Source organism: Aegilops tauschii, chromosome 1 (assembly GCF_002575655.3).
Source record: "Aegilops tauschii subsp. strangulata cultivar AL8/78 chromosome 1, Aet v6.0, whole genome shotgun sequence".
NCBI lineage: Eukaryota > Viridiplantae > Streptophyta > Magnoliopsida > Poales > Poaceae > Aegilops > Aegilops tauschii.
Genome location: NC_053035.3, coordinates 386,089,159 through 386,113,713, shown reverse-complemented (window position 1 = coordinate 386,113,713; position 24,555 = coordinate 386,089,159). Strand labels below are relative to the sequence as shown.

At 48.0% G+C, this 24,555-nt stretch overlaps 3 protein-coding genes across 3 annotated transcripts; all 3 read left to right on the top strand.

Annotated features, from left to right (window-relative positions):
- The first annotated feature begins 601 nt into the window (after positions 1 to 601).
- LOC109770155 (auxin transporter-like protein 2) lies at positions 602 to 4,861 on the top strand. Its single transcript, XM_020328867.4, has 8 exons — positions 602 to 862; positions 994 to 1,213; positions 1,322 to 1,507; positions 1,890 to 2,002; positions 2,089 to 2,272; positions 2,402 to 2,499; positions 3,855 to 4,320; positions 4,430 to 4,861. Exons 2-8 carry the CDS (start codon positions 1,013 to 1,015, stop codon positions 4,664 to 4,666), a joined length of 1,485 nt encoding a protein of 494 aa, XP_020184456.1. The 5' UTR covers positions 602 to 862; positions 994 to 1,012; the 3' UTR covers positions 4,667 to 4,861.
- Positions 4,862 to 15,094: 10,233 nt separating this feature from the next.
- On the top strand, positions 15,095 to 19,827 carry LOC123496888 (uncharacterized). Its single transcript, XM_045232289.2, has 2 exons — positions 15,095 to 15,573; positions 19,483 to 19,827. The coding sequence occupies exons 1-2, from the start codon at positions 15,135 to 15,137 to the stop codon at positions 19,509 to 19,511; spliced, it is 468 nt and encodes a 155-aa protein (XP_045088224.1). The 5' UTR covers positions 15,095 to 15,134; the 3' UTR covers positions 19,512 to 19,827.
- Positions 19,828 to 23,434: 3,607 nt separating this feature from the next.
- Positions 23,435 to 24,259, top strand: LOC109770156 (pleckstrin homology domain-containing protein 1). Its single transcript, XM_020328868.4, has one exon. The coding sequence runs from the start codon at positions 23,563 to 23,565 to the stop codon at positions 24,064 to 24,066; it is 504 nt and encodes a 167-aa protein (XP_020184457.1). The 5' UTR covers positions 23,435 to 23,562; the 3' UTR covers positions 24,067 to 24,259.
- Positions 24,260 to 24,555: the final 296 nt, after the last annotated feature.

Here is a 24,555-nt window from a genome sequence, read left to right as displayed (position 1 = left end):
CCAAAGCTTATTATAACGACAATCTGCCTGTACAGCCTTCAACATATTATATAAAGATTTTACCGAGAAGTTGCCAGTATATAAAATGATAGAGATATAGATAGAGATTGGGGTATGAAAAATAGAGATTGACACATCATAGTAGAAATAAAATGTGCCAATATATAAAAAACATGAATCAAGGCAAGACCATTAATTGAGTTCCATGGTGTATATCCTATTTATTGTATTTATTTACTATTGTCTATTAATTCCTCTACAATTTTAGTTTTTCCCCGCATAGTCATTGTTGTTTATATTTTCTCTAGATTTCTTTTAGTACCACGTTAAATCACATAAATCGTCCCAACAAGATGGAATACAATTGATGCAAAAGCCTTCCAAAAGCATTATTACTATAATCAAGTTCTATAAAATTTCACACATTACCTGTACCCTATTCGATGTAAATATACTTGTACTCTCTAATGTTTGTATACTCATGATAGTCGTTGTTTATGTTCTGCTTTAGAATATTTTTAACATGAATATTGTATTCCTAGAAATTAGTCGTATGCTAGAGCGGTCGTTATAAATGTGGGTGGCGTGTGGTTCGCCTCCCACCCTCCTCACTCGACACCTAGCGAGAGAAGTGAGGCGGAGCCGGGGAGGCCGGGAGAAGAGGACGCCGCGGCCGCGAGGGGGAAGGAAGACCCGGCCGAGAGGCGGAGCTGCGGGATCCCGAGAAAGCCGCGGCGAAGTAACTGCACCCACTCTGCTGCCAACTCTGCAGTTTCGGCCGCGGGCGGCCTGCCAGTGCCAGATAGCAGCACAGTTAATTCCGCCGGCGCCTTGCAGCTTTACTCCCCCTCTCCGGCGACAGGTTGGTGCTGGCTGTTACTAGTAATTTACTACTGCCGTGCATATATAGCCACCGGCCGGTGCGTGTGTTCCTCTGTTCCCTGCAGCCATTGTTACATCGGGTTCTTGGTTTCCTTCCTGTCGCGTGCGTAGAGAGAAAAAAAAAGGGAGGATGGTGCCGGGGGATCACGCGGAGGAGTCCATCATGGCCATGGCGGACGGCGGCCACGGCGGCGGCAAGGAGGGGGCGCGCGTGATGGACGGCGGCGAGGAGTCGGAGCGCGGGCACGGCGACGGCGGGTTCACCGTGAAGGACATGCTCTGGCACGGCGGGTCCGTGTGGGACGCCTGGTTCAGCTGCGCCTCCAACCAGGTACGTACGTCCGTCGCATCCATCTTCTTCCCCGTCGCTTCGCTTCGCAACGAAGAGGCCTCATCGCCGGTCCGGATCGGATCCGCGTGGGTGTGTGCGTGAGTGCAGGTGGCGCAGGTGCTGCTGACGCTGCCCTACTCCTTCTCGCAGCTGGGGATGGCCTCCGGGCTGGTGCTGCAGGTGTTCTACGGCCTCATGGGCAGCTGGACCGCCTACCTCATCAGCGTCCTCTACGTCGAGTACCGCGCCCGCAAGGAGAGGGAGGGCGTCAGCTTCAAGAACCACGTCATCCAGGTCGGACTCCACTCCACTCCACTCTGCCTCAGTCAGTTTTTCAGTTTCCATCTTTCTTCTCCGGCTTTCCGGCACCCGTTTCTAGTCTGTACCGGAATTGGATCCCTCCGTCCGCTCGCGATCGTGATGCTCTGGAGTTGGGGACGAAAAGGCGCTTTGCGTGCTGTGTGCTGTGGACTTGACCAGTTCCTTATCGCTGAAGCAAAACCGCAATGGGATAGGCATTCATGCATGCATTGCATGCACCCATCCGTATCCATCCTTACATCAAACTCGAATGCACTAGTCCCTGAATTCTTATGTTTCCTAGGAGTACTGAATTGAATTGATTGCTTTTCTCTCTCTCTCTCTCTCTCTCTCTCTCTCTCTCTCTGGGATACAGTGGTTCGAGGTTCTGGACGGGCTGCTGGGCCCGTACTGGAAGGCGGCCGGGCTGGCCTTCAACTGCACCTTCCTGCTCTTCGGCTCCGTCATCCAGCTCATCGCCTGCGCAAGGTTCATCCCTTTCCTACAGTAGCATGTACGTACGTATTATGTTGGAGATGAACTGACTCGTGGAAGAAACGACGTATGGCACGCAGTAACATCTACTACATCAACGACCGGCTGGACAAGCGGACGTGGACCTACATCTTCGTGGCCTGCTGCGCCACCACCGTCTTCATCCCCTCCTTCCACAACTACCGCATCTGGTCCTTCCTCGGCCTCGGCATGACCACCTACACCGCCTGGTACCTCACCATCGCCGCCGCCGTGCACGGCCAGGTACGCACGCACGCTCACTCATTTGTCCCAACATCACTACAAGCCAGCATCCCTTGTTGGTGATCGGCACACGGGTTCACACTACGCTAACCAACGACGACACTGACGATGTCTTTCTGTCGGTCGCAGGTCCCCGGCGCCAAGCACTCGGGCCCCAACAGCCTCATGCTCTACTTCACCGGCGCCACCAACATCCTCTACACCTTCGGCGGCCACGCCGTCACCGTGTAAGTACTACAAAAACAATCTAAAACCTGGCTACGGTTGCTGAATTATTAGTGCACCACAGACCACACCAGTATCTATCTATCGTCTGCGCTTTCACCTGGTGCAACTTTTGCATAGTGCTGTGTTGGGAGGTCGTGGATAGAGTTGAAAACTGAAAATCTAGTGCTGGTCGTTTCCACTGCATCGTTCGTTGGTCCCCCACCTCCTGCCCAACTTGACTGGCATGATGAGTGACATCTTGTAGAGAATTGCTTTGTAGATGAGGGCAAAACATACCGATCCCGATGTTCGAGTTAAAAATGTTTCGCGGTTCGTGGAGAACCAGCTGTCTTAGCTTCTTACCGTCGGTAGGCAGGCACTAAAGCCAGCTGCTAGCTAGGTGATGAACACTTACAGTCCTACTCGATTAGTGCCCTCTGCTAGGCACTAACTATGAATTTCAATACTCCTCCTCATGAGCAAGCCTTTATTCCCCCATCGTTCATTCCCTAGCTGATCCCCATTTCTTAATATATGACTGCTCCATCCATGATGATCCTCGTGTCGCGACTAATGATTATGGCCAACGCGATCGAGGAATAATCGGTGCCGGTATGTGCGGTGTTCAAACTCCCGGTTGTTAGTTGGAGTGGCCTTTGTCTTAAGAAATTCGGCGGCGTTTTCTTTTTCGGTGATAGAAATGCTCTTTCAAGTCTAGGGATTAGATGATGTGGACCGGCTTCCATTTAGCTAGTGCGGAGTTCACATCAAGTAAAACCAAATCGGTCCTCTTGCGGGCCATCGCTTGTCTATAATTCCGAGTCTATTAGTAGCAACTAGCAACCTTTGATTAGTGGAGACAAAGGCGCCACAATGGCCTACTTTGGGTATTCCATCCAAAATCCTTCTGTTTGAGTGCTTGACAAATGGCAATGGCCCTTCTCATTTGCCATTCCTTGCTATATAAGCTATTCAAGGATGCATTTGGCCTTGATAATAGCCTTGAAAACTGGGTGAGAGTTGAAAGTCGGGCGAGATTCCTCACGGACGTCTCCATCCTCCTAAATGTCCTCCTGACTAGGAGAAGCACTGCTTTTCATTCCATCAACCGTAAAGCATATAGGTGTACGTAGTACGCTAATTCCAAAGGGTTTATATTCGCATTATGTATGTTTTTTTTCTCGAAAAGATTCTATTCTCTATGTAACTGCCTGCCGTTATGATAAGATGATCAGTTTCTTTTCTTTTTTTTGGTAATAATTAACTGATCGATCAGGCAATATGTTGCTTCCACGAAATTGTTCATGCAGTGTACTTGGAACAGCCCAATATTTTTGTACATAGAAACTGACTTTGGCTGTGCGCATGCATGCAGAGAGATCATGCACGCGATGTGGAAGCCGCGCAAGTTCAAGTACATCTACCTGGTGGCGACGCTGTACGTGTTCACGCTGACGCTGCCGTCGGCGTCGACCATGTACTGGGCGTTCGGCGACGCGCTGCTCACGCACTCCAACGCCTTCTCGCTGCTCCCAAAGTCCGGGTGGCGCGACGCGGCGGTCATCCTCATGCTCATCCACCAGTTCATCACCTTCGGCTTCGCGTGCACCCCGCTCTACTTCGTGTGGGAGAAGGCCATCGGCATGCACCACACCGGCAGCGTCCTCCGGCGCGCGCTCGCGCGGCTCCCCCTCGTCCTCCCCATCTGGTTCCTCGCCATCATCTTCCCCTTCTTCGGGCCCATCAACTCCGCCGTCGGCGCGCTCCTCGTCAGCTTCACCGTCTACGTCATCCCCGCCGTCGCCCACATGCTCACCTACCGCTCCGCCCACGCCAGATTGGTAAGCTTGCTTGTCTTCGTCCACGTCCATTAGCGCGCGCCGTGTCGGCCGGTATTACATGCTCTTGTGTTGACGTGGTGTTTCTCTTGGGTGCGATGCAAATCAACAGAATGCGGCGGAGAAGCCGCCGGCGTTCCTGCCGAGCTGGAGCGGGATGTTCGTGGTGAACGCGTTCGTGGTGGCGTGGGTGCTGGTGGTCGGGTTCGGGCTCGGCGGCTGGGCGAGCGTGTCCAACTTCGTCAAGCAGATCGACACCTTCGGGCTCTTCGCCAAGTGCTACCAGTGTCCCCCGAGGGCGCACCTCCCGGCAGCGGGGTCGCCCCTGTCAGCGCCGGCGCGCCACTAGCGCACGCCGTCGAGCAGACCGTGGCAATGTGCCAGCCGGACAGAAGAAGCTCCGGTCGATCCGTGCACCAGAGTTCCGGCTCGCCTTGCGATATAGCACTACAAACCTTCTAGAGTGTTACTGCAGCTAGCATAGTAGAACAGCCCTCCGTGTTTGTCACTGGCTATATCATATAAGAGCATCTATAGCCGGACCTCTCGTATCCGTCTCAAATGCCCGGGCAGGCCATCTGGTCACTGACCGGTCAAAAATAAATCAACCCAATCAGACCTCTCAAACCACGGGCAAACGCCCGGGCTGACCGGCACCCCTCATATCCAGTCTAAATTGGCAGATATGAGGGCACGTCTGGGCGCGTCCGCCTGACAAGCCCGACCCACCAACGACCCCACAAAAACCCACAATTCGGGAGGCTAGTTCAAACCCTAACTCACTCTCTCCCTCTCTCTCACTTCGTCCACTCTTCTCCCTCTTCGATTCCGATCCCATCCACCATGATGAGCAGCTCCGGCAGTGACTCTGGCTCGGAGCTCGACTACGAGGAGATGGCCCTCCGCATTGCGCTGGAGCGGTTCAAGGTGGAGACCGGCGGCAACTCTAGATCTGGAGTGTCGCCGCAGCTACCGCACCGGCCCGCGCGCAGCGACGCAAGGATAGCACAGTCCACGCCGGCCCCTGCTACCTCTTGAGCACTGCGTTGGTTTTCCCTTAAAGAGGAAAGGGTGATGCAGTAAAGTAGCGTAAGTATTTCCCTCAGTTTTTGAGAACCAAGGTATCAATCCAGTAGGAGGCCACGCTCGAGTCCCACACACCTACACAAACAAATAAGAAGCTTGCAACCAACGCAATAAAGGGGTTGTCAATCCCTTCACGGCCACTTACAAAAGTGAGATCTGGTAGAGATGATAAGATAATATTTTTGGTATTTTTATGATAAAGACTAAAAGTAAAGAAAGCAAAATAAACGGCGCCAGAAATAGCTTGTTGGCGGGAGATTAATATGATAGAAAATAGACCCGGGGGCCATAGGTTTCACTAGTGGCTTCTCTCAAGATAGCATAAGTATTACGGTGGGTAAACGAATTACTGTCGAGCAATTGATAGGATTGAGCATAGTTATGAGAATATCTAGGTATGATCATGTATATAGGCATCACGTCCGTGACAAGTAAACCGACTTCTGCCTGCATCTACTACTATTACTCCACACATCGACCGCTATCCAGCATGCATCTAGAGTATTAATTTCATAAGAACAGAGTAATGCTTTAAGCAAGATGACATGATGTAGAGGGATAAACTCATGCAATATGATATAAACCCCATCTTTTTATCCTCGATGGCAACAATACAATATGTGCCTTGCTGCCCCTACTGTCACTGGGAAAGGACACCGCAAAATTGAACCCAAAACTAAGCACTTCTCCCATTGCAAGAAAGATCAATCTAGTAGGCCAAACCAAACTGATAATTCAAAGAGACTTGCAAAGATAACCAATCATACATAAAAGAATTCAGAGGAGATTCAAATATTGTTCATAGATAATCTTGATCATAAACCCACAATTCATCGGATCTCGACAAACACACCGCAAAAAGAAGAGTTACATCAAATAGATCTCCAAGAGAGTCGAGTAGAACTTTGTATTGAGATCCAAAGAGAGAGAAGAAGCCATCTAGCTAATAACAATGGACCCGAAGGTCTGAGGTAAACTGCTCACACATCATCAGAGAGGCTATGGTGTTGATGTAGAAGCCCTCCGTGATCAATGCCCCCTCCGGCGGAGCGCCGAAAAAGGCCCCAATATGGGATCTCACGGGTACAGAAGGTTGCGGCGGTGGAAATAGGGTTTTGGCTCCGTATATGATGTTTCCAGGGTATATGAGTATATATAGGCGAAGGAGGTCGGTCAGGAGAGCTACAAGGGGCCCATGAGGGTGGACGGCGCGCCCCTTGCCTCGTGGCCTCCTCGTTGATTGCTTGACGTCCACTCCAAGTCCTCTAGATCACGTTTGTTCCGAAAATCACGTTCCCGAAGGTTTCATTCCGTTTGGACTCCGTTTGATATCCTTTTCCTTCGAAACACTGAAATAGGCAAAAAAAACAGCAATTTGGGCTGGGCCTCCGGTTAATAGGTTAGTCCCAAAAGTAATATAAAAGTGTATAATAAAGCCCATTAAACATCCAAAACAGAATATATAATAGCATGAAACAATAAAAAATTATAGATACATTGGAGACGTATCAAGCATCCCCAAGCTTAATTCCTACTCTTCCTCGAGTAGGTAAATGATAAAAACAGAATTTTTGATGTGGAATGCTACTTGGCATAATTTTCAATGTAATTCTCTTATTTGTGGCATGAATATTCAGATCCGAAAGATTCAAGATAAAAGATTAATATTGACATAAAAATAATAATACTTCAAGCATACTAACTAAGCAATTATGTCTTCTCAAAATAACATGGCCAAAGAAAGTTCATCCCTACAAAATCATATAGTTTGGTCATGCTTCATTTTCGTCACACAAGAATGCTCTCATCATGCACAACCCCGATGACAAGCCAAGCAATTGTTTCATACTTTAGTAATCTCAAACTTTTTCAACTTTCACGCAATATATGAGCGTGAGCCATGGATATAGCACTATGGGTGGAATAGAATATGATGATGGGAGTTATGTGGAGAAGACAAAAAAGGAGAAAGTCTCACATTGACGCGGCTAATCAACAGGCTAGGGAGATGCCCATCAATTGATGTCAATGCAAGGAGTAGGGATTGCCATGCAACGGAAGCACTAGGGCTATAAATGTATGAAAGCTCAACAAAAGAAACTAAGTGGGTGTGCATCCAACTTGCTTGCTCACGAAGACCTAGGGCATTTGAGGAAGCCCATTGTTGGAATATACAAGCCAAGTTCTATAATGAAAAATTCCCACTACTATATGAAAGTGAAAAAACAAAAGACTCTCTATCATAAAGATCATGGTGCTACTTTGAAGCACAAGTGTGGAAAAAGGATAGTAGCATTGCCCCTTTTTTTTCTTTTTTTTTCTTTTGGGCCTTCCTTTTTTTTATTTGGCCTTTCTCTTTTTTTGGGACAATGCTCGATGAATGATGATCATCACACTTCTATTTATTTACAACTCAATGATTACAACTCGATACTAGAACAAAGCATGACTCTATATGAACGCCTCCGGCGGTGTACCGGGATGGGCAATGAATCAAGAGTGACATGTATGAAATAATATGCATGGTGGCTTTGCCACAAATACGATGTCAACTACATGATCATGCAAGGCAATATGACAATGATGAAGCGTGTCATGATAAACGAAACGGTGGAAAGTTGCATGGCAATATATCTCGGAATGGCTATGGAAATGCCATAATAGGTAGGTATGGTGGCTGTTTTGAGGAAGATATAAGGAGGTTTATGCGCGATAGAGCGTATTGTATCACGGGGTTTGGATGCACCGGCGAAGTTTGCACCAACTCTCAAGGTGAGAAAGGGCAATGCACGGTACCGAAGAGGCTAGCAATGATGGAAGGTTGAGAGTGCATATAATCCACGGACTCAACATTAGTCATAAAGAACTCACATACTTATTGCAAAAATCTACAAGTCATCAAAAACCAAGCACTACGCGCATGCTCCTAGGGAGATAGATTGGTAGGAAAAGACCATCGCTCGTCCCCGACCGCCACTCATAAGGATGACAATCCAAGAACACCTCATGTTTCAAATTTGTTACACAACGTTTACCATACGTGCATGCTACGGGACTTGCAAACTTCAACACAAGTATTTCTCAAATTCACAATTACTCAACTAGCACAACTTTAATATCACTACCTCCATATCTCAAAACAATAATCAAGTATCAAACTTCTCTTAGTATTCAACGCACTTATAAGAAAGTTTTTACTAATATTGGATGCCTATCATATTAGGACTAATTTCACAATTTAAGCAAATTATCATGCTGTTTTGTAGGACTCTCAAAATAATATAAGTGAAGCATGAGAGAATCAATAATTTCTATAAAACAAAACCACCACCGTGCTCTAAAATATATAAGTGAAGCACTAGAGCAAAAACTATATAGCTCAAAAGATATAAGTGAAGCACATAGAATATTCTAATAAATTCCGAATCATGTGTGTCTCTCCCAAAATATGTGTACAGCAAGGATGATTGTGGTAAACTAAAAGCAAAGACTCAAATCATACAAGACGCTCCAAGCAAAACACATATTATGTGGTGAATAAAAATATAGCTTCAAGTAAAGTTACCGATGGATGAAGACGAAAGAGGGGATGCCTTCCGGGGCATCCCCAAGCTTTGGCTTTTTGGTGTCCTTGGATTTACCTTGGGGTGCCTTGGGCATCCCCAATCTTAGGCTCTTGCCACTCCTTGTTCCATAATCCATCAAATCCTTACCCAAAACTTGAAAACTTCACAACACAAAACTCAACAGAAAATCTCATGAGCTCCGTTAGCGAAAGAAAACAAAACACCACTTCAAGGTACTGTAATGAACTCATTCTTTATTTGTATTGGTGTTAAACCTACTGTATTCCAACTTCTCTGTGGTTTATAATCTATTTTACTAACCATAGACTCATCAAAATAAGCAAACAACACACGAAAAACAGAATCTGTCAAAAACAGAACAGTCTGTAGTAATCTGTAACTAACGCAAACTTCTGGAACTCGAAAAATTTACCAAAATAGGAAGACCTAAATAATTTGTTTATTGATCTTCTGCAATTGGAATCAGTATTTTATCACGTTCTGGTGATTTTTAACAATTGTTTTCGTGAACAGAAAATTCTGAAATTTTCAGCAAGATCAAATAACTATCATCCAAGAAGATCCTATAGGTTTTATTTGGCACAAACACTAATTAAAACACAAAAATAAATCTAACCAGAGGCTAGATCAAAGATTTATTCCTAAACAGGAGCAAAAAGCAAAAAAAATAAAAATAAAATTGGGTTGCCTCCCAACAAGCGCTATCGTTTAACGCCCCTAGCTAGGCATTGATAATTTTAATGATGCTCGCATAAAAGATAAGAATTAAAGTGCAAGAAGAGCATCATAAAACACGTAACAAACACATCTAAGTCTAACATACTTCCTATGCATAGGCATTTTATAAGCAAACAATCATAGCAAGCAAAAATTAGCATATGCAAAGAAGAAGAAAGAGACGATAGCAATCTCAACATGACGAGACGTAATTTAGTAAGATAGAAATTTCTAACCATATTTTCCTCTCTCTCATAATAATTACATGTAGGATCATAGGCAAATTCAACAAAATAGCTATCACATAACATATTCTTAACACGATCAACATGCATGCGAAGTTGACACTCTTCCAAAATAGTGGGATTATCATTAACTAAAGTCATGACCTCTCCAAACCCACTTTTATCAAAAACTTCATAAGATTGAACGTTGTCCAAATATGTGGGATCTAAAGTTGACACTCTTCCAAACCCACTTTCAATATTATTGCAAACATTATTATCAATCTCATATTCATCATGGGGCTTAAATAAATTTTCAAGATCATAAGAAGAATCACCCCAATCATGATCATTGCAACAAGTAGTGGACATAGCAAAATTAGCATCCCCAAGCTTAGGGTTTTGCATATTATTAGCACAACTGACATCAATAGAATTTATAGTAAAATCATTGCAATCATGCTTTTTATTCAAGGGGCTATCGTGAATCACTTCATAAATTTCTTCATCACAATTTTCAGATTCATGAATTTCAAGCAAAACTTCATAAAGATAATCTAGTGCACAAAACTAACTAGCAATTGGTTCATCACAATTGGATCTCTTAAAAAGATTAGCAAGCGGATGAGGATCCATAAACTTTTAGCAAGCGAAGATGCAAGCAAAAAGAAGGCACATGGTAACACAAGATCGAACGGAAGAGGGGCGAAGAAAAGGCAAAGGTGAAGTGGGGGAGAGGAAAACGAGAGGCAAATGGCAAATAATGTAATGCAAGGGATAAGAGTTTGTGATGCGTACTTGGTATGTATTGACTTGTGCGTAGACTCCCCGGCAACGGCGCTAGAAATCCTTCTTGCTACCTCTTGAGCACTGCGTTGGTTTTCCCTTAAAGAGGAAAGGGTAATGCAGTAAAGTAGCGTAAGTATTTCCCTCAGTTTTTGAGAACCAAGGTATCAATCCAGTAGGAGGCCACGCTCGAGTCCCACGCACCTACACAAACAAATAAGAAGCTTGCAACCAACGCGATAAAGGGGTTGTCAATCCCTTCACGGCCACTTGCAAAAGTGAGATCTGATAGAGATGATAAGATAATTTTTTTGGTATTTTTATGATAAAGACTAAAAGTAAAGAAAGCAAAATAAACGGCGCCAGAAATAGCTTGTTGATGGGAGATTAATATGATAGAAAATAGACCCGGGGGCCATAGGTTTCACTAGTGGCTTCTCTCAAGATAGCATAAGTATTACGATGGGTAAACGAATTACTGTCGAGCAATTGATAGGATTGAGCATAGTTATGAGAATATGTAGGTATGATCATGTATATAGGCATCACGTTCGTGACAAGTAGACCGACTCCTGCCTGCATCTACTACTATTACTCCACACATCGACCGCTATCCAGCATGCATCTAGAGTATTAAGTTCATAAGAACAGAGTAATGCTTTAAGCAAAATGACATGATGTAGAGGGATAAACTCATGCAATATGATATAAACCCCATATTTTTATCCTCGATGGCAACAATACAATACGTGTCATTTCCCCTACTGTCACTGGGATCGAGCACCACAAGATTGAACCCAAAGCTAAGCACTTCTCCCATTGCAAGAAAGATCAATCTAGTAGGCCAAACCAAACTGATAATTCGAAGAGACTTGCAAAGATAACCAATCATACATAAAAGAATTCAGAGGAGATTCAAATATTGTTCATAGATAATCTTGATCATAAACCCACAATTCATCGGATCTCGACAAACGCACCGCAAAAAGAAGAGCTACATCGAATAGATCTCCAAGAGAATCGAGGAGAACTTTGTATTGAGATCCAAGGAGAGAGAAGAAGCCATCTAGCTAATAACTATGGACCCGAAGGTCTGAGGTAAACTACTCACACATCATCGGAGAGGCTATGGTGTTGATGTAGAAGCCCTCCGTGATCAATGCCCCCTCCGGCGGAGCGCCGGAAAAGGCCCCAAGATGGTATCTCACGGGTACAGAAGGTTGCGGCGGTGGAAATAGGGTTTTGGCTCCGTATATGATGTTTTCAGGGTATATGAGTATATCACTACAGGAATCAGCTACTTTGCCGTCTGCCATGGCAGACGGCAAAGACAAGGATGGCGGACGGCAAAAGGCTCCAGCAAAGACAGTTACGGTAAAGAGCTTCTTTGTCGTCTCTTTTCAAACAGCGGACGGCAAAGACATTTGCCGTCAGCTTTCCTAGGCAAGCAGACGGCAAAGAAAGTTGACAACAAAGGATAGACGTTAGCCACGTTAGGTGTCTAACGGGAGGCTTTGCCGTCTGCCACAGACGGCAAACCACGCCATCCTTTGCCGTCTGCCACAGACTCTTTCTTTGCCGTCAGCCAGAAACATTACAGATGGCAAAGAATTTTTTTATTTAAAAAAAACGAACAAATAGTCCAAGTGCAGAGGCGACGAGGAACGAACTGAGGACGAACACCACAGTATCCATCAACACTGCTGTTTCAAGAATCAACAACGAACGAACGGATTTCACAGGACAAAACTATCCATCATATAGCTTGCTGATCCAAAACAAAACTACTCTGTTTAACAAGACGAACAGATTACACACGAACGGATTACACTGCGTTACAGTACAGGTGTTTGATCTGGATGAACGCGCCTCCCTGCAACCATCCCCTGTGCCATGCTCGCTGGAGCAGCAACAACCAGCAGCCGCGTCCCTCTGCCTTCTCCTTCCTTTCTCCATGGACAGGAGCACACCGACACCACCATGGACACCCGAGGAGCTCAAGCCGTCCGCCGCCGCACCGGAGCTCGCCACCCTCGTCCGAGCGCTAGATCCATTGGACCGCACCAACTCCGTCAGCGCCAAGCCCCATCGCCGGCAGAGAAGAGCAACGGAGGTGGAGGCCCGCGGCATGCGGAGGCGGGCTACAAAGGAGAGCAGCGAAGGTGAAGGCCTGCGGCTCGGCTGCTGGTGCTCGGAGGCGGGTGGCTGCTGGTGCTCGGAGGCGCTGGTGCTCGGAGGCGCGCTGAGAGAGGGAGGCAGAGAGCAGCGTAGGCGGAGGCAGGCGAGGCCGGGCGGCTTGCGGAGGAGGCCGGCGGCGAGCGGGGGCGGGCGAAGCTGGGCGGCGCACGGAGGCGGGCTCCGGTGGCGTGGCAGAGGCGGACGGCGCGCGATGGGGGACGAGGCACGGAGGCCGGCAGGGGCGACGGGGGATGAGGCAGGGGCCGGCGAGGTGTTGGCCGGGGCCGGGGGTCGAGGTGGTGGCGGGCGCCGGCCAGCCGGCCTCCTCGATTTGGATCGAGAGGGAGAGAAAAGAGAGAGAGAGAGAGAGAGAGAGACGTGCGGTGGGGGTGGTGATAAGGGAGAGAGAAGACAGGGCATGGGGCTGGGCGCGTGGGTGCTGCCCTGGGGGCGCGTGCGTCGTGGGTGGCTGGGATGTGTGTCCGACGGAGGGTGGAGATGTGCGTCTGAGATCTTGCCAAGTCATCGATCTGCGTGATCGATCTGTGTGCTGTGTTTCCTCTTTGCCGTCTGCCAAAAAAACACAGACGGCAAAGAGCTCACTTTGCCGTCTGCCAAAAATAACGTTATCTCTTTGCCGTCCGCCCCCCTTTGTCGTCCACTTTTTTGCTCTTTGCCGTCTGCTAGCAGACGGCAAAGAGGGGCCGTTAGGTCTTTTTCTAAGCAGCTCGTTAGTGGGGCCCATCTCTCTCTTTGCCGTCCGCCAACTGACAGCAAAGATTCTTTGCCGTCCGTTTTATGTAAGCGGACGGCAAAGACCTTCTGAAAATCACTTTCCCGAAGGTTTCATTCCGTTTGGACTCCGTTTGATATCCTTTTCCTTCGAAACACTGAAATAGGCAAAAAACCAACAATTTGGGCTGGGCCTACGGTTAATAGGTTAGTCCCAAAAATAATATAAAAGTGTATAATAAAGCCTATTAAACATCCAAAACAGAATATATAATAGCATGGAACAATCAAAAATTATAGATACGTTGGAGACATATCAGCCCCACGCCGTCTCCTTCCCCCGCGGGCCGCTCCTCCATGTGGCCAGCGCTGGGTGCTTGTACCCGCGCCACCGGCATGCACGCGCACTCCGGAGTCAGAGGCGCGCCGCGCGCCGCGAGAGGCAGCATGCACGGGAGAGGGACGCGGCGAAGCAGTCCGCGCGCCACCGCCGCGGGACAGAGCTGGACGCCGACGAGGACGCGCGTCTCCTCGCATGGGTCTACTGCCTCTCCGTCACGACGGCGGAGACGAACGCTCGCCGCCTCCGACGGAAGAACACCAAGGCGCTCCGGCTTGCTATTGAGTAGTCGGAGCGCGAGGCGAATGAGGCAGCAGCGGAGAAGACTCGGGTGGCAAGGTTGAAGCGGGAGCAGGACAGGGCGGTCCGTCAGATGAAGGGGGGCTCATCGTCCTCTCGGACTTCGACTCCGACGACGGTGACAGCTGCACCTCCTCGTCGGACGACCAAGACCCTCCACCAGCCGCGGACGCCTACAGCTGCGCCGACGACCGGAAGGGCAAAATGCCGGCTATCAGAAGTGGTTATTCCCGCCTCCCCTCCGCCTCAATGTTTATAGTGTTTTTAGTTATAGAAGTTTAAGAACTTGTCCGGGACGAAGTATGATCTTTTGGATGTGGTGAAGTATGTCAATGTCCGTTTGCAACCGATTTTGTGTTCCTTTACAGCCGATTTTTGTTGTTCGTCGTTTGATCACGTAGGATAGATCAACGTTTGCATGTGTAGAATGGATATAAGGCGCCGGATATGAGATACGCGGACAGAGTGACAAATATGAGGGTGCCCGGTCAGTGCCCGCGGACGCGCCCGAGCGCGTCCGCGGATGTTTGAGGGGCTGGATTTGCCAAGTCCGGCTGTAGATGCTCTAAGTTTGAAAAAAAAATGGTATCCTCTCGGTAGAGCTTGGGGCCATTTCCGTGGATTTATATTTGTACTTCTCAAAATGTAGATGGCTGATTTCCAAAAGTTCACGTAAGAGGTAGACTGTTTTCCAAATTTGGATTCCCTTGGTCTCCATTACTCATAGCGAGAAGTTAGATTGTGGGATGGGGGATCGAGGGCTGTGGCTACGCAGGATACTGCCGTTAGCCTTCCTCCGCTGGCCCGGACTCTTGCTGTCTCTTTGATAAATATGGGTCCCATCTTGGATCGCCATCCCTGGCCCCCATGGTGGTTGAGGTGCTCTCTGGTGACTTGGGGGTCGCGGCCTCCCGCTCCCCGACGGCTCCTGGTGGAGTGGAAGCTGGCTGTGTGCTCATCCACGACTCTGCCCCAACCCCTCCCTCCGGGTGTCGCGGCTTGGGTGGCTCGGGCAGACCTCCCAAGAAGACGGCGGGCCGGAAGCCGGCTGCTAAGGCGAGTGCGGTGATGGAGTCGGAGCAGATTCGGGGTGATCTAGGAGCGGCGCTGGCGTCGGTGGGTGCGGGTGCTAAGGCCAAGCGGTCCAAGGCGACTCCGGTGCCGCAGCGTGCCCCAAGCGCGAGGTCCAAGGCGACTCCGGTGCCGCAGCATGCCCTAAGCGCGAGGTCCAAGGCCAAGCTGGGAGATCTATCCTCTCTAGAGAGCGCCAAGCTTCGTACTGCTGACAAGAACCTGGAGGTTTCAGGTAACCCTCTACCCTCTTACAGAATTCTCAATGCTTTCTCTGATGCACATCTGTCGCGAATTTTGGATGATAGTGGTGTTGCCTCTTCTATCCCTCATGGAGAGATTATCTCGTTAGTGCCTGCGCGTGAGGAGGCCCAAGCGGCACTTGCCGAAGCTGCGGCTCGTTGTGTGCTTGCGACCTCGTCTGGGTTGGTACCAGCAGGGGATGGTGCCACCTCTTGCCCCGATGGGGAAGCTGAAGCAAGGGCTGCTTCAATGCTTCCTTCTTCCAGTTGTGCTACGACTCGGAAGTGTGTGGCCAAGGCGGTGACCTCTCGCGGGGTCCGCCTGCGGAATCATATTATTTGATCTAATGCGGTATCTTTTTTGGAACATTAGAGGTTGTGGCCACGAGGGACGTCGGACACAACTTAGGGAATACATGGCCAAGGAACGGATAGATGTTGTTGCGCTCCAGGAAACTATTAAAGCAGATTTTTCTTATTGTGACTTGTCGGCTTTTGACCCCCTCAATCGTTTCGATTGGCACTGGTTATCCTCGTCAGGCCACTTGGGTGGGATCCTGATGGGCTGCAACCGAGACATCTGCGAGGTTCTTTCGTGGGAGCAAGGCATGTTTTTTGTTGCTGCTACGATTAGGCATAGTGTCTCTAGGCTTATTTGGGTGGTGGTGTGTGTTTATGGTCCTGCCGATCACGCACGTTCTGCCACTTTTTTGGACGAAGTCACGGCCTTGGTTGGGGCCAAGCGCACGGCTAATCTGCCCCTGGTCGTGGGTGGAGACTTTAATCTGATCCGCTCGGGTGCGGATAAAAACAACGACCGGGTGGACTGGACAAGGGTGTCCATGTTCAATAATGCCATTGCGGCGGCTGCGTTGCGAGAAGCGGCTCGTACGGGTGCCGGGTTCACCTGGACTAACAAACAGCTGGCCCCGGTTCGCAGCATGCTGGATCGGGTGTTTTTTACCCCGGAATGGGAGGTCCTTTTTCCTTTGTGTACCTTGGTGGCTAAAACTCGTATTGGATCGGACCACGTCCCTCTTATCTTCTCTTCAGGGGAAGAGAGAGCTCAGCGTAGCAAGAGTTTCTTCTTCGAGTCTGCCTGGTTTGAAGCGGAGGGCTTCATCCACATGGCGCATTCTCACTGGGAGCAGATTCTGGCCCAGCACGGGCCCCAAAGGGGACCAGTAGAGTGCTGGTCGGTTGCTGCTGCAATCTTGCGCGCCTTCCTGCGTGGGTGCGGTGCCAATCATGGCAGTGAATCAAAACATGAGCGTGGTAGGCTTATTGAGGAGATCGCTGACCTAGATGCCCATGCAAATGTGCGGATGTTTTCGAAAGCCGAGTGGGCCCATAGGTATGACCTGGAGCACAAGGTTTTAGCGATCCTTCGTGCGGAAGAAGAATACTGGCGTCGTAGGGGCGACATTAAGTGGGTGACTAAGGGAGACGCAAACACAGCTTATTTTCACGCTTACGCTAACGGTAGAAAGCGTAAGAGCGCGATTCTTCGCCTGCAGTCGGAGCATGGCCTCCTTCTCTCCCAGGGAGACATCTCCCGTCACATCTACGATTACTTCGTTGGTCTATTGGGTACGACTGAGGAGAAAAAACTTAGTATCCGCGAGGATTTGTGGGATCCTCGGGATCGAGTGTCCTCCCAGGAGAACGAGAGCTTGGTGCTCTCTTTCCTTCCTGAAGAAGTAGATGCTGCTCTGATGGGTATGAAGAAAGGCATGGCCCCGGGCCCTGACGGCTGGCCGGTCGAATTCTTCTGCAGATTTTGGCCTTTGCTTCGGCCCATCTTCTTTAATATTGTGAATGGTTTTGCCCTTGGAACGGTAGATATCTCCTGCCTTAACTACGGGGTTATCAGCCTTATTCCAAAAGTTAAAGGGGCTGACAATGTTAAGTTGTTCAGACCAATCATGCTTATTAATGTGCCTTTCAAGATCTGTGCCAAGGCTTACGCGACCCGGCTGGCCCCCGTTGCCCAAAGGGTCATCCTTAAAAGTCAAATGGCTTTCCTTAAAAGCCGTAATATTCTGGAGGGCCCTATTGCCCTTCATGAAATCGTTCACGAGCTTAAAATAAAAAGCAGCAAGGGGTGCTGCTCAAGCTTGATTTCGAAAAAGCCTACGACCGTGTAAACTGGGAGTTTGTACGGGAGGTGCTCCTCAAAAAGGGTTTCGAGGCAGGTTTTGTCCACCGTATCATGAATCTGGTTAATTGTGGACAAACGGCTGTTTCTATTAACGGGGAGGTGGGTAGATTCTTCCACAACAAAAAAGGCTTAAGACAAGGAGACCCATTATCTCCGATTGTTTTTAATTTTGTTGTGGATGCTTTGTCAGCTATGTTACTTAAGGCTCGCTCGGCAGGGCACATCAAAGGGTTGGTGTCGCATCTGATTCCGGGAGGGGTTACGCATCTGCAGTACGCTAACGACACGATGTTGCTTTTTGAACCGGATGACAATAGCATAGCTTCGATCAAGCTGTTGCTGCTTGCTTTCGAGCTCTTATCCGGGATCAAAATTAATTTTCTCAAGAGCGAGGTCATAGCCATGGGGATGGCTGACCATGAGAGTAGGAGAGTGGCCAACTTACTCAACTGCAAGCTAGGGAGCTTGCCAACCAAATACCTTGGCCTGCCCGTTCCACATAGCCGGATTTCCATTAAGGAGTGGGAGCCCCTCTATGGAAAGGTAGCGGGTAGAGTGAGCCCTTGGCGTGGGAGGTTTATGTCTTCCGCAGCGAGACTTATTCTTACTAACTCTAGCCTATCCTCTCTTCCAATGTTCACCATGAGAATGTTTCTTCTAGCGGATGGGGTGCATGCTAAATTGGACACGCCTCACTCCCGTTTCTTTTGGGAGGGAACGGGCATTAAGCAGAAGTACCACCTAGTCAAATGGGCTGCGGTTTGCCGTCCAAAAAATTGGTGGTTTGGGCATATTGAATTCCAAATTCGTGAATGTCGCCCTCCTTTCCCGATGGTGGTGGAGGCTAGCCCAAAACGAGTCGGGTCTCTGGGCTGATCTACTTAAGGCTAAGTATTTCCCTAACGGCAATGTTTTCTCCGCAAAATGACCGGGCTCCTCATTCTGGAACGGGATCCAGGCTGTGCGACCTGCTTTCACCTTAGGGGCTAAGTTTCAGGTCCGGGACGGCCAGTTAGCCCGGTTCTGACTGGACTCTTGGATCGACACTTCTCCTCTTTGGCAGAGTCACCCTGCAGTATTCCAAGTTGCCTCTAACACGGAGCTGCTGGTGGGCGAGGCACTCCAGACCTCTCCGCCTTCAGTTATCTTCCTTAGATCTCTCCTCCCGCACGAGGAAAATGAATGGAACGAGGTGAAGGCCTTGATCGGTCATCGCTCAACCAGTCCGGGTGCGGACGAGGTCTCTTGGAAGCTATCTTCCTCGGGATCATTCTCGGTTAAGTCTCTGTATAGTAAACTAACCGAGGGCGAGGTGCTGGACATAGCTAGGGGGTTGTGGAAGGTTGGCCTCCCGTTGAAAATAAAAATCTTCCTGTGGCAGATGTTTCAAAATCGCCTCCCGACGGCAGATAACGTTGCGATTCGTAACGGCCGCTCCGACGGATCATGTGTGTTGTGCAACTGCATCGAAGATGCTAACCATGCCTTCTTCCACTGTCACCTAGCTAGATTTGCCTGGAGCGCAGTGAGAGCTGCTTTTCAGCAAAATTGTAACCCATCGTCGGGTGCCGATCTTTTACATATCTTGTGTTCGCAAAAAGGGGCTAGTTCACTGATCGTATGGCGTTGCGTAGGGGCGCTGCTTTGGTCTTTATGGACTATTCGCAATAAGATGACCATCGAGAAGAAGTTTCCTTCTCACACTGCTGATATTTTGTTCAAATGCCACTTATTCTTGCAGACTTGGACACCGTTGGGGAAACCGCGTGATGAAGAGCGCATGACCAAGACGATGGCAAAGATCCGCTACATCCAGACGGAAGCACGCCAAGTAGCAGACCAAGAGTGATATATTTGCATCTCCTTTCCTCGACACCTTTTGCTCGTCGTTGTAGTTAGAACTTTCGTTATGCCAGCCTGCGTGCTAATGATCTGCCAGCCTGCGTGCTGATGTTGGTGAACCTCCTTTCTTTTGGTCGTTCTGATGGCCTTGTTTGATGATGACCATTGAACTATGTGGTTACCGCCTGTTGGCTTTATTAATTTAAAGTCGGACGCCTTTGGCGTCTACGTTCCAAAAAAAGAAGGTAGATTGTTTCGCTATAATCAATGAAGCGGTGCATTGGCGACGACGGGCGGAGTCATGTTTTTGTTGTAACTAGCAAACTGAAAAGGAACAAACGATGAGCTGGGATGGCGAAAGTGGGAGTGGTGACCCAGGAGACGACAGTGCGTGCAACATGCACACGTACAACGAGCGAGGACGGCGAGGGGTGCACCATGCTGCAACCATAGGGCGGCGAGCTGCAAGCCCTGCCGGTCGAGGCTACGTGTCAGCGATCATGCGGCTGCGCCCATCCACGGCTGAAGCTGCAAGCGGCCATGGCCAAACCACCGCCCGTCGATGGGGGTGCTGCAGGGAGGGCAAACGGGGAGGAAAATGATGGCGAGGGGAGGGAGGAGGGGGTAGCGACGTGTGGGGATCCCAAAGAAGTTGGGCGGCGCTCTCTCCTCTTCTTTTTTTCTTCCTGCACGCGATTGGGCAAGATGAAGTAAGAGGGCGAAAGGAAAAAAAATCAGGTGGTCAGCAGTTGGTGGATCTAACGGCTCGTGTGCGATCGGACGTAATTTGTGTCGGTCGGTCGGCCCCTAGTAGCCGCCTAGCGAGAAAGCGAAAATTAAGCCCTAAAAAGCCAAAGATGTTTGGTGGAAAAAATATGCCAAAAACAGAGAGGGTAACCCTTAGAGTGTGTTTTTGTTCATTTTAGACAACAATGAAACATAATGATATAAAGCAAATAAGCAAATACTATTGAATATGAGAGTTCTACCGTACTTGTAGTGGCCGGACCCCATTACCGCAATTTGATGGCTTTGGGGAAAACAACGAATAACACATCTATCCATTTGAGATAAGTCATCGGTGTCTTTAGAGGTCATTTTCACTAACTTGCTCTGTTCTTCCCTTCAAAAAAAAATTGCTCTGTTCTTAGAAGGGTTATGTTCGTCTCTTTTGAGTGGATGTTTTAGTGGTGATATTTCCTTTTTAGAATCTTGAAATGGAACCATGGGCATGGCAAGTGAGCACCGCCGCCCTTCGACTATAGTATGTTTGGTGTGTTTTCGGCTAATGAGACAAGGGCCCGCTTGGGTTTGTATTGCATGTGCTTGGGGTGTTGAGCCATCGGCTCATTGTGGGTTTGTATCGTGGACCTTGGTTTTGTTTTCTTAAACCTTGTAAACCGTAAAGGCAGATTTTATAAGTCTACCCTTGCAATCCTGCAGTGATTTTGGTTGTCCTGACAAAAAACTAAGCCCCCCTTCGATTTGTAGAAATTTTGTAGGAAAACGAAAATGCTAAAATCCTGACATTATATTTTTTAAGCATGGCAAATCGAATGTGACCAATTATGTTGTAGTAGGGATGACAATTTTCTTTAGCAAGCAGGGTAATTCCTTATTTCCTTTTTGAAGCTATTTCCTTAGCAACCAGAACAATTCCCCACAAAAAACTAAGCCCCCCTTCGATTTATAGAAATTTTGTAGGAATTCTATAGGATAGGATTTCTGTAGGAAAATTTTCCTTAAGAGTCCATTGGATTGTAGGAATAGAATCATATTCCTATGAAGTATTCGTCATATCCTTCATATTTCATAGGAAAATAAACATTAGTCTAGACTCAATGAAAAAATCCTATGATTTGAAGCAAATGACATCTCTTTTCCTATTCATATCCATAGATTTTGATATACATGTCATCTCATTTCCCATGACTTTCCTATTCCCTTGACTTTTCTATCCTATGGACCAACGAAGGCCTAAACATGAGAAGGATTTGCCATGCTTGTTAAAGGAAATTTCCATTCCCGCGATAACATATTTTTCCATCTCAAACATTCGATTGCAGTAAAATCTAGAAAACGTAGTTGTATAGCTAACTCCAGGATTGTGTTACTATTAGGAAAATGACTCGATGGCTATGTGACTACTGACTTGCGATAATCTATTGACTTTGTTAATTCTCACTTAAATGAGAATTAGCAAATCCACTTTTTTAACACATAGCGATAACATAGTTTTTTAGGGGTTTCCACCATGTTTTATTCAAGAACCAATAATATCTACTACAAAAAGAAAGACCAGTAGGAATGGCGGAGAATCAAATATGCCGTCCAACGGTAAGAGAGGTCGAAGCCTTTGCGAAATCATGATCTTAAAAGTTGTGTTCCCTAGTCTCATGAACAACTTCTGATTCATCAAAGTGTAGCATTCTCTTCTGTATGTCCCTGATAACAGGTGCCGAGCCGCTGAGGCTCCCATAAAAGTGCTCTTGAGATAAGTTACAGTAGCAGAACAGTCCATCGCTAAATATAACATGCTATATGCTACTCCGTAGCGTGATCTAAAAAGTCTTAAAATAGTTTACAAAGTTGTTTTAGATCATAGTGTTAACTTAGAGAGCAACTAAGCGAGGGGTACCCCTTACAGGAGCCCCTCAAGGGTCACTTTTGGTGGGCTGAGATTTGGCGCGCTCTCAGCCACCGCTACGTGTCGTATCCTAGGCGCTTCCTCAGGAAATTTTAAATTTTCTGTATGTTTTTCTGGTTTTAGATAATTTATTTTCAGCTTTTGCCCGGTTTTCCCAAGGTTTTAGACCAAAAAAATTTAAAAAATTGCATGAAAAATCATTTTTTTCTTCCGCAAGAGACAGAAAAGGAAATTCCACGATAGACACGTATTTACTTCTCGTGGAGTCACATATTTGCTTCCGCAAAAGGCACAGTCGTGCCTTTCGAAAAAGAAAAAAAACACGTTACTTTTTTCTTCCACAAGAGGCATTGATTTACTTCTCATGGAGACACAGATTTGCTTATGCGAGAGGCACAACTAGGCTTCTCGGAAATGAAAAAAATGCATTTTTTTTGCTTTCACGAGAGGCGCATATTTGCTTCTCTTGGAGGCACAGATTTGCTTCCATGAGAGACACATCTGTCGCTCTCGAAAAATAAAAAAAAACACATTTTCCTTTTATTTGCTTTCGTGAGAGGCACAGATTTGTTTTTCGTGAAGGCACATATTTGCTTTTGCGATGTGCCTCTTCTAGAAAGGAAAAAAGAAGTGGAAAAACCGTGCTTCCAACTCGGTTTTATCTTGTCTTGTTTTTCCGTAAAAAAAACTTTTTTATAGGTTTCAAAAAAAGTTTTTCAAAACCTATCAGCATTGATCTAGTTCTAAAATCTCAACGCGAAAAATCCAACGATGAAAACAGTTCGGGATTTGGAAACACGGTTTAAGAGATAAAATATTTTGAATAAATAAACCTACGAAAAAAGAAAAACTCTCAAGTTGCGACAAGTGACGTGCTCGTAACCTGAGAATGTAGGAGTGAACTTTGCAAGGGGTACCCTGTAATCAGTGATTTCGGCTAATATAAGTGTGTATAAATTTCGTCCTTGATGAATGAACGGTGGTATAGAGCCCACCAGCCCTTACCAAAATCAGGCCGAAATGGGCTTCTCGTGGGCCCATATAGGTTCCAGCCGACTAAAAAAAAGCCGAAATCACGGCTCAACTGTTCTGATTTTCCCATTATACAAAAAAAACGCTATGATTTTCTGTGAATAATACCGGATTGAAGCGAATCAATTCAGCTGATATAAAACGCCTTTGCGATCGCATCAAAATCACCGCCCGGCGGCGCAATACTCCCCACCCACTCTGTCCCTCTCCTCCCCAGTCGTAGCCCCCCCCCCCCCCCCCCCCCCCCCCGGCGCTCGCAGGCGCCCACCCGATCCCGGATCCCCGATCCCCCCCGGCGCGATGGCGGCCAGCCTGTGGCGCGCGGTCATGGGCTCCTCCTCCTCCTCCTCGTCGGGCGGCGTCGACGACCCGGCGGCGGGCGGCGTGGAGTTCTGGCACGGGGCGGAGCGCGCGGGGTGGCTGACCAAGCAGGGCGAGTACATCAAGACGTGGCGGCGGCGCTGGTTCGTGCTCAAGCAGGGCCGGCTCTTCTGGTTCAAGGACGCCGCCGTCACGCGCGGCTCCGTGCCCCGCGGGATCATCCCCGTCTCCTCCTGCCTCACCGTCAAGGGCGCCGAGGACGTGCTCAACCGCCAGTTCGCCTTCGAGCTCTCCAACCCGGCCGAGACCATGTACTTCATCGCCGACGCCGAGAAGGAGAAGGAGGAGTGGATCAACTCCATCGGCCGATCCATCGTGCAGCACTCCCGCTCCGTCACCGACGCCGAGGTCGTTGACTACGACAGCCGCCCCCAGCCCCCGCCGCAGCCCAAGAAGAGCGAGGCCAGCGAGCCGTCAGAGTAAGATCGCGGTGAACTCCGTCAGCCCTCTCTCGATATGACTCTGTTGTATCAACTTATGTGATTGTGAATTCGTGTTTTTGTTTCTTATTTATTGATTGTGTGTGTATATTATTGACTGCTGTCTGGAATAATTGGGTTTAAGTGTATAGCTCTTTGACACTTTGGATCGATTGACATGTTATAATTTCCGAAAATTGGTGGTCGCCTCCTAATTCAGTGCTGTGTACATTTTATGCCTCTTGTTTCTGAAGTGGTGACAAATTTTTATCAGGCAATTCTCTGTTTTGTTCATTTTGCTTAATATATTCGGGTTGAGTTCCAGAGGATTTCACCTTAACTGCCACCAATTTCTTGGTTCCTACTACAACATAAGCGCAAGAGAGTGTTGTATAGAGGGTCTTTTCACAATAAATAGCTCATTTTGGCAAGCAAAATGAATCCTTACCCCACAATTATTTTCTGTATGAAGGTAGACGGATGTAGTTCAATA

Bases quoted from the DNA above. Each gene is read 5' to 3' on its own strand.
- LOC123496888 (XM_045232289.2), top strand. From the start codon at position 15,135: ATGGTGGTTGAGGTGCTCTCTGGTGACTTGGGGGTCGCGGCCTCCCGC. The intron at 15,574-19,482 runs GTAACCCTCTAC...TTATTCTTGCAG, and splicing joins CAAGAACCTGGAGGTTTCAG to ACTTGGACACCGTTGGGGAA.
- LOC109770155 (XM_020328867.4), top strand. From the start codon at position 1,013: ATGGTGCCGGGGGATCACGCGGAGGAGTCCATCATGGCCATGGCGGAC. The intron at 1,214-1,321 runs GTACGTACGTCC...GCGTGAGTGCAG, and splicing joins TCAGCTGCGCCTCCAACCAG to GTGGCGCAGGTGCTGCTGAC. The intron at 2,003-2,088 runs GTTCATCCCTTT...TATGGCACGCAG, and splicing joins CAGCTCATCGCCTGCGCAAG to TAACATCTACTACATCAACG.
- LOC109770156 (XM_020328868.4), top strand. From the start codon at position 23,563: ATGGCGGCCAGCCTGTGGCGCGCGGTCATGGGCTCCTCCTCCTCCTCC.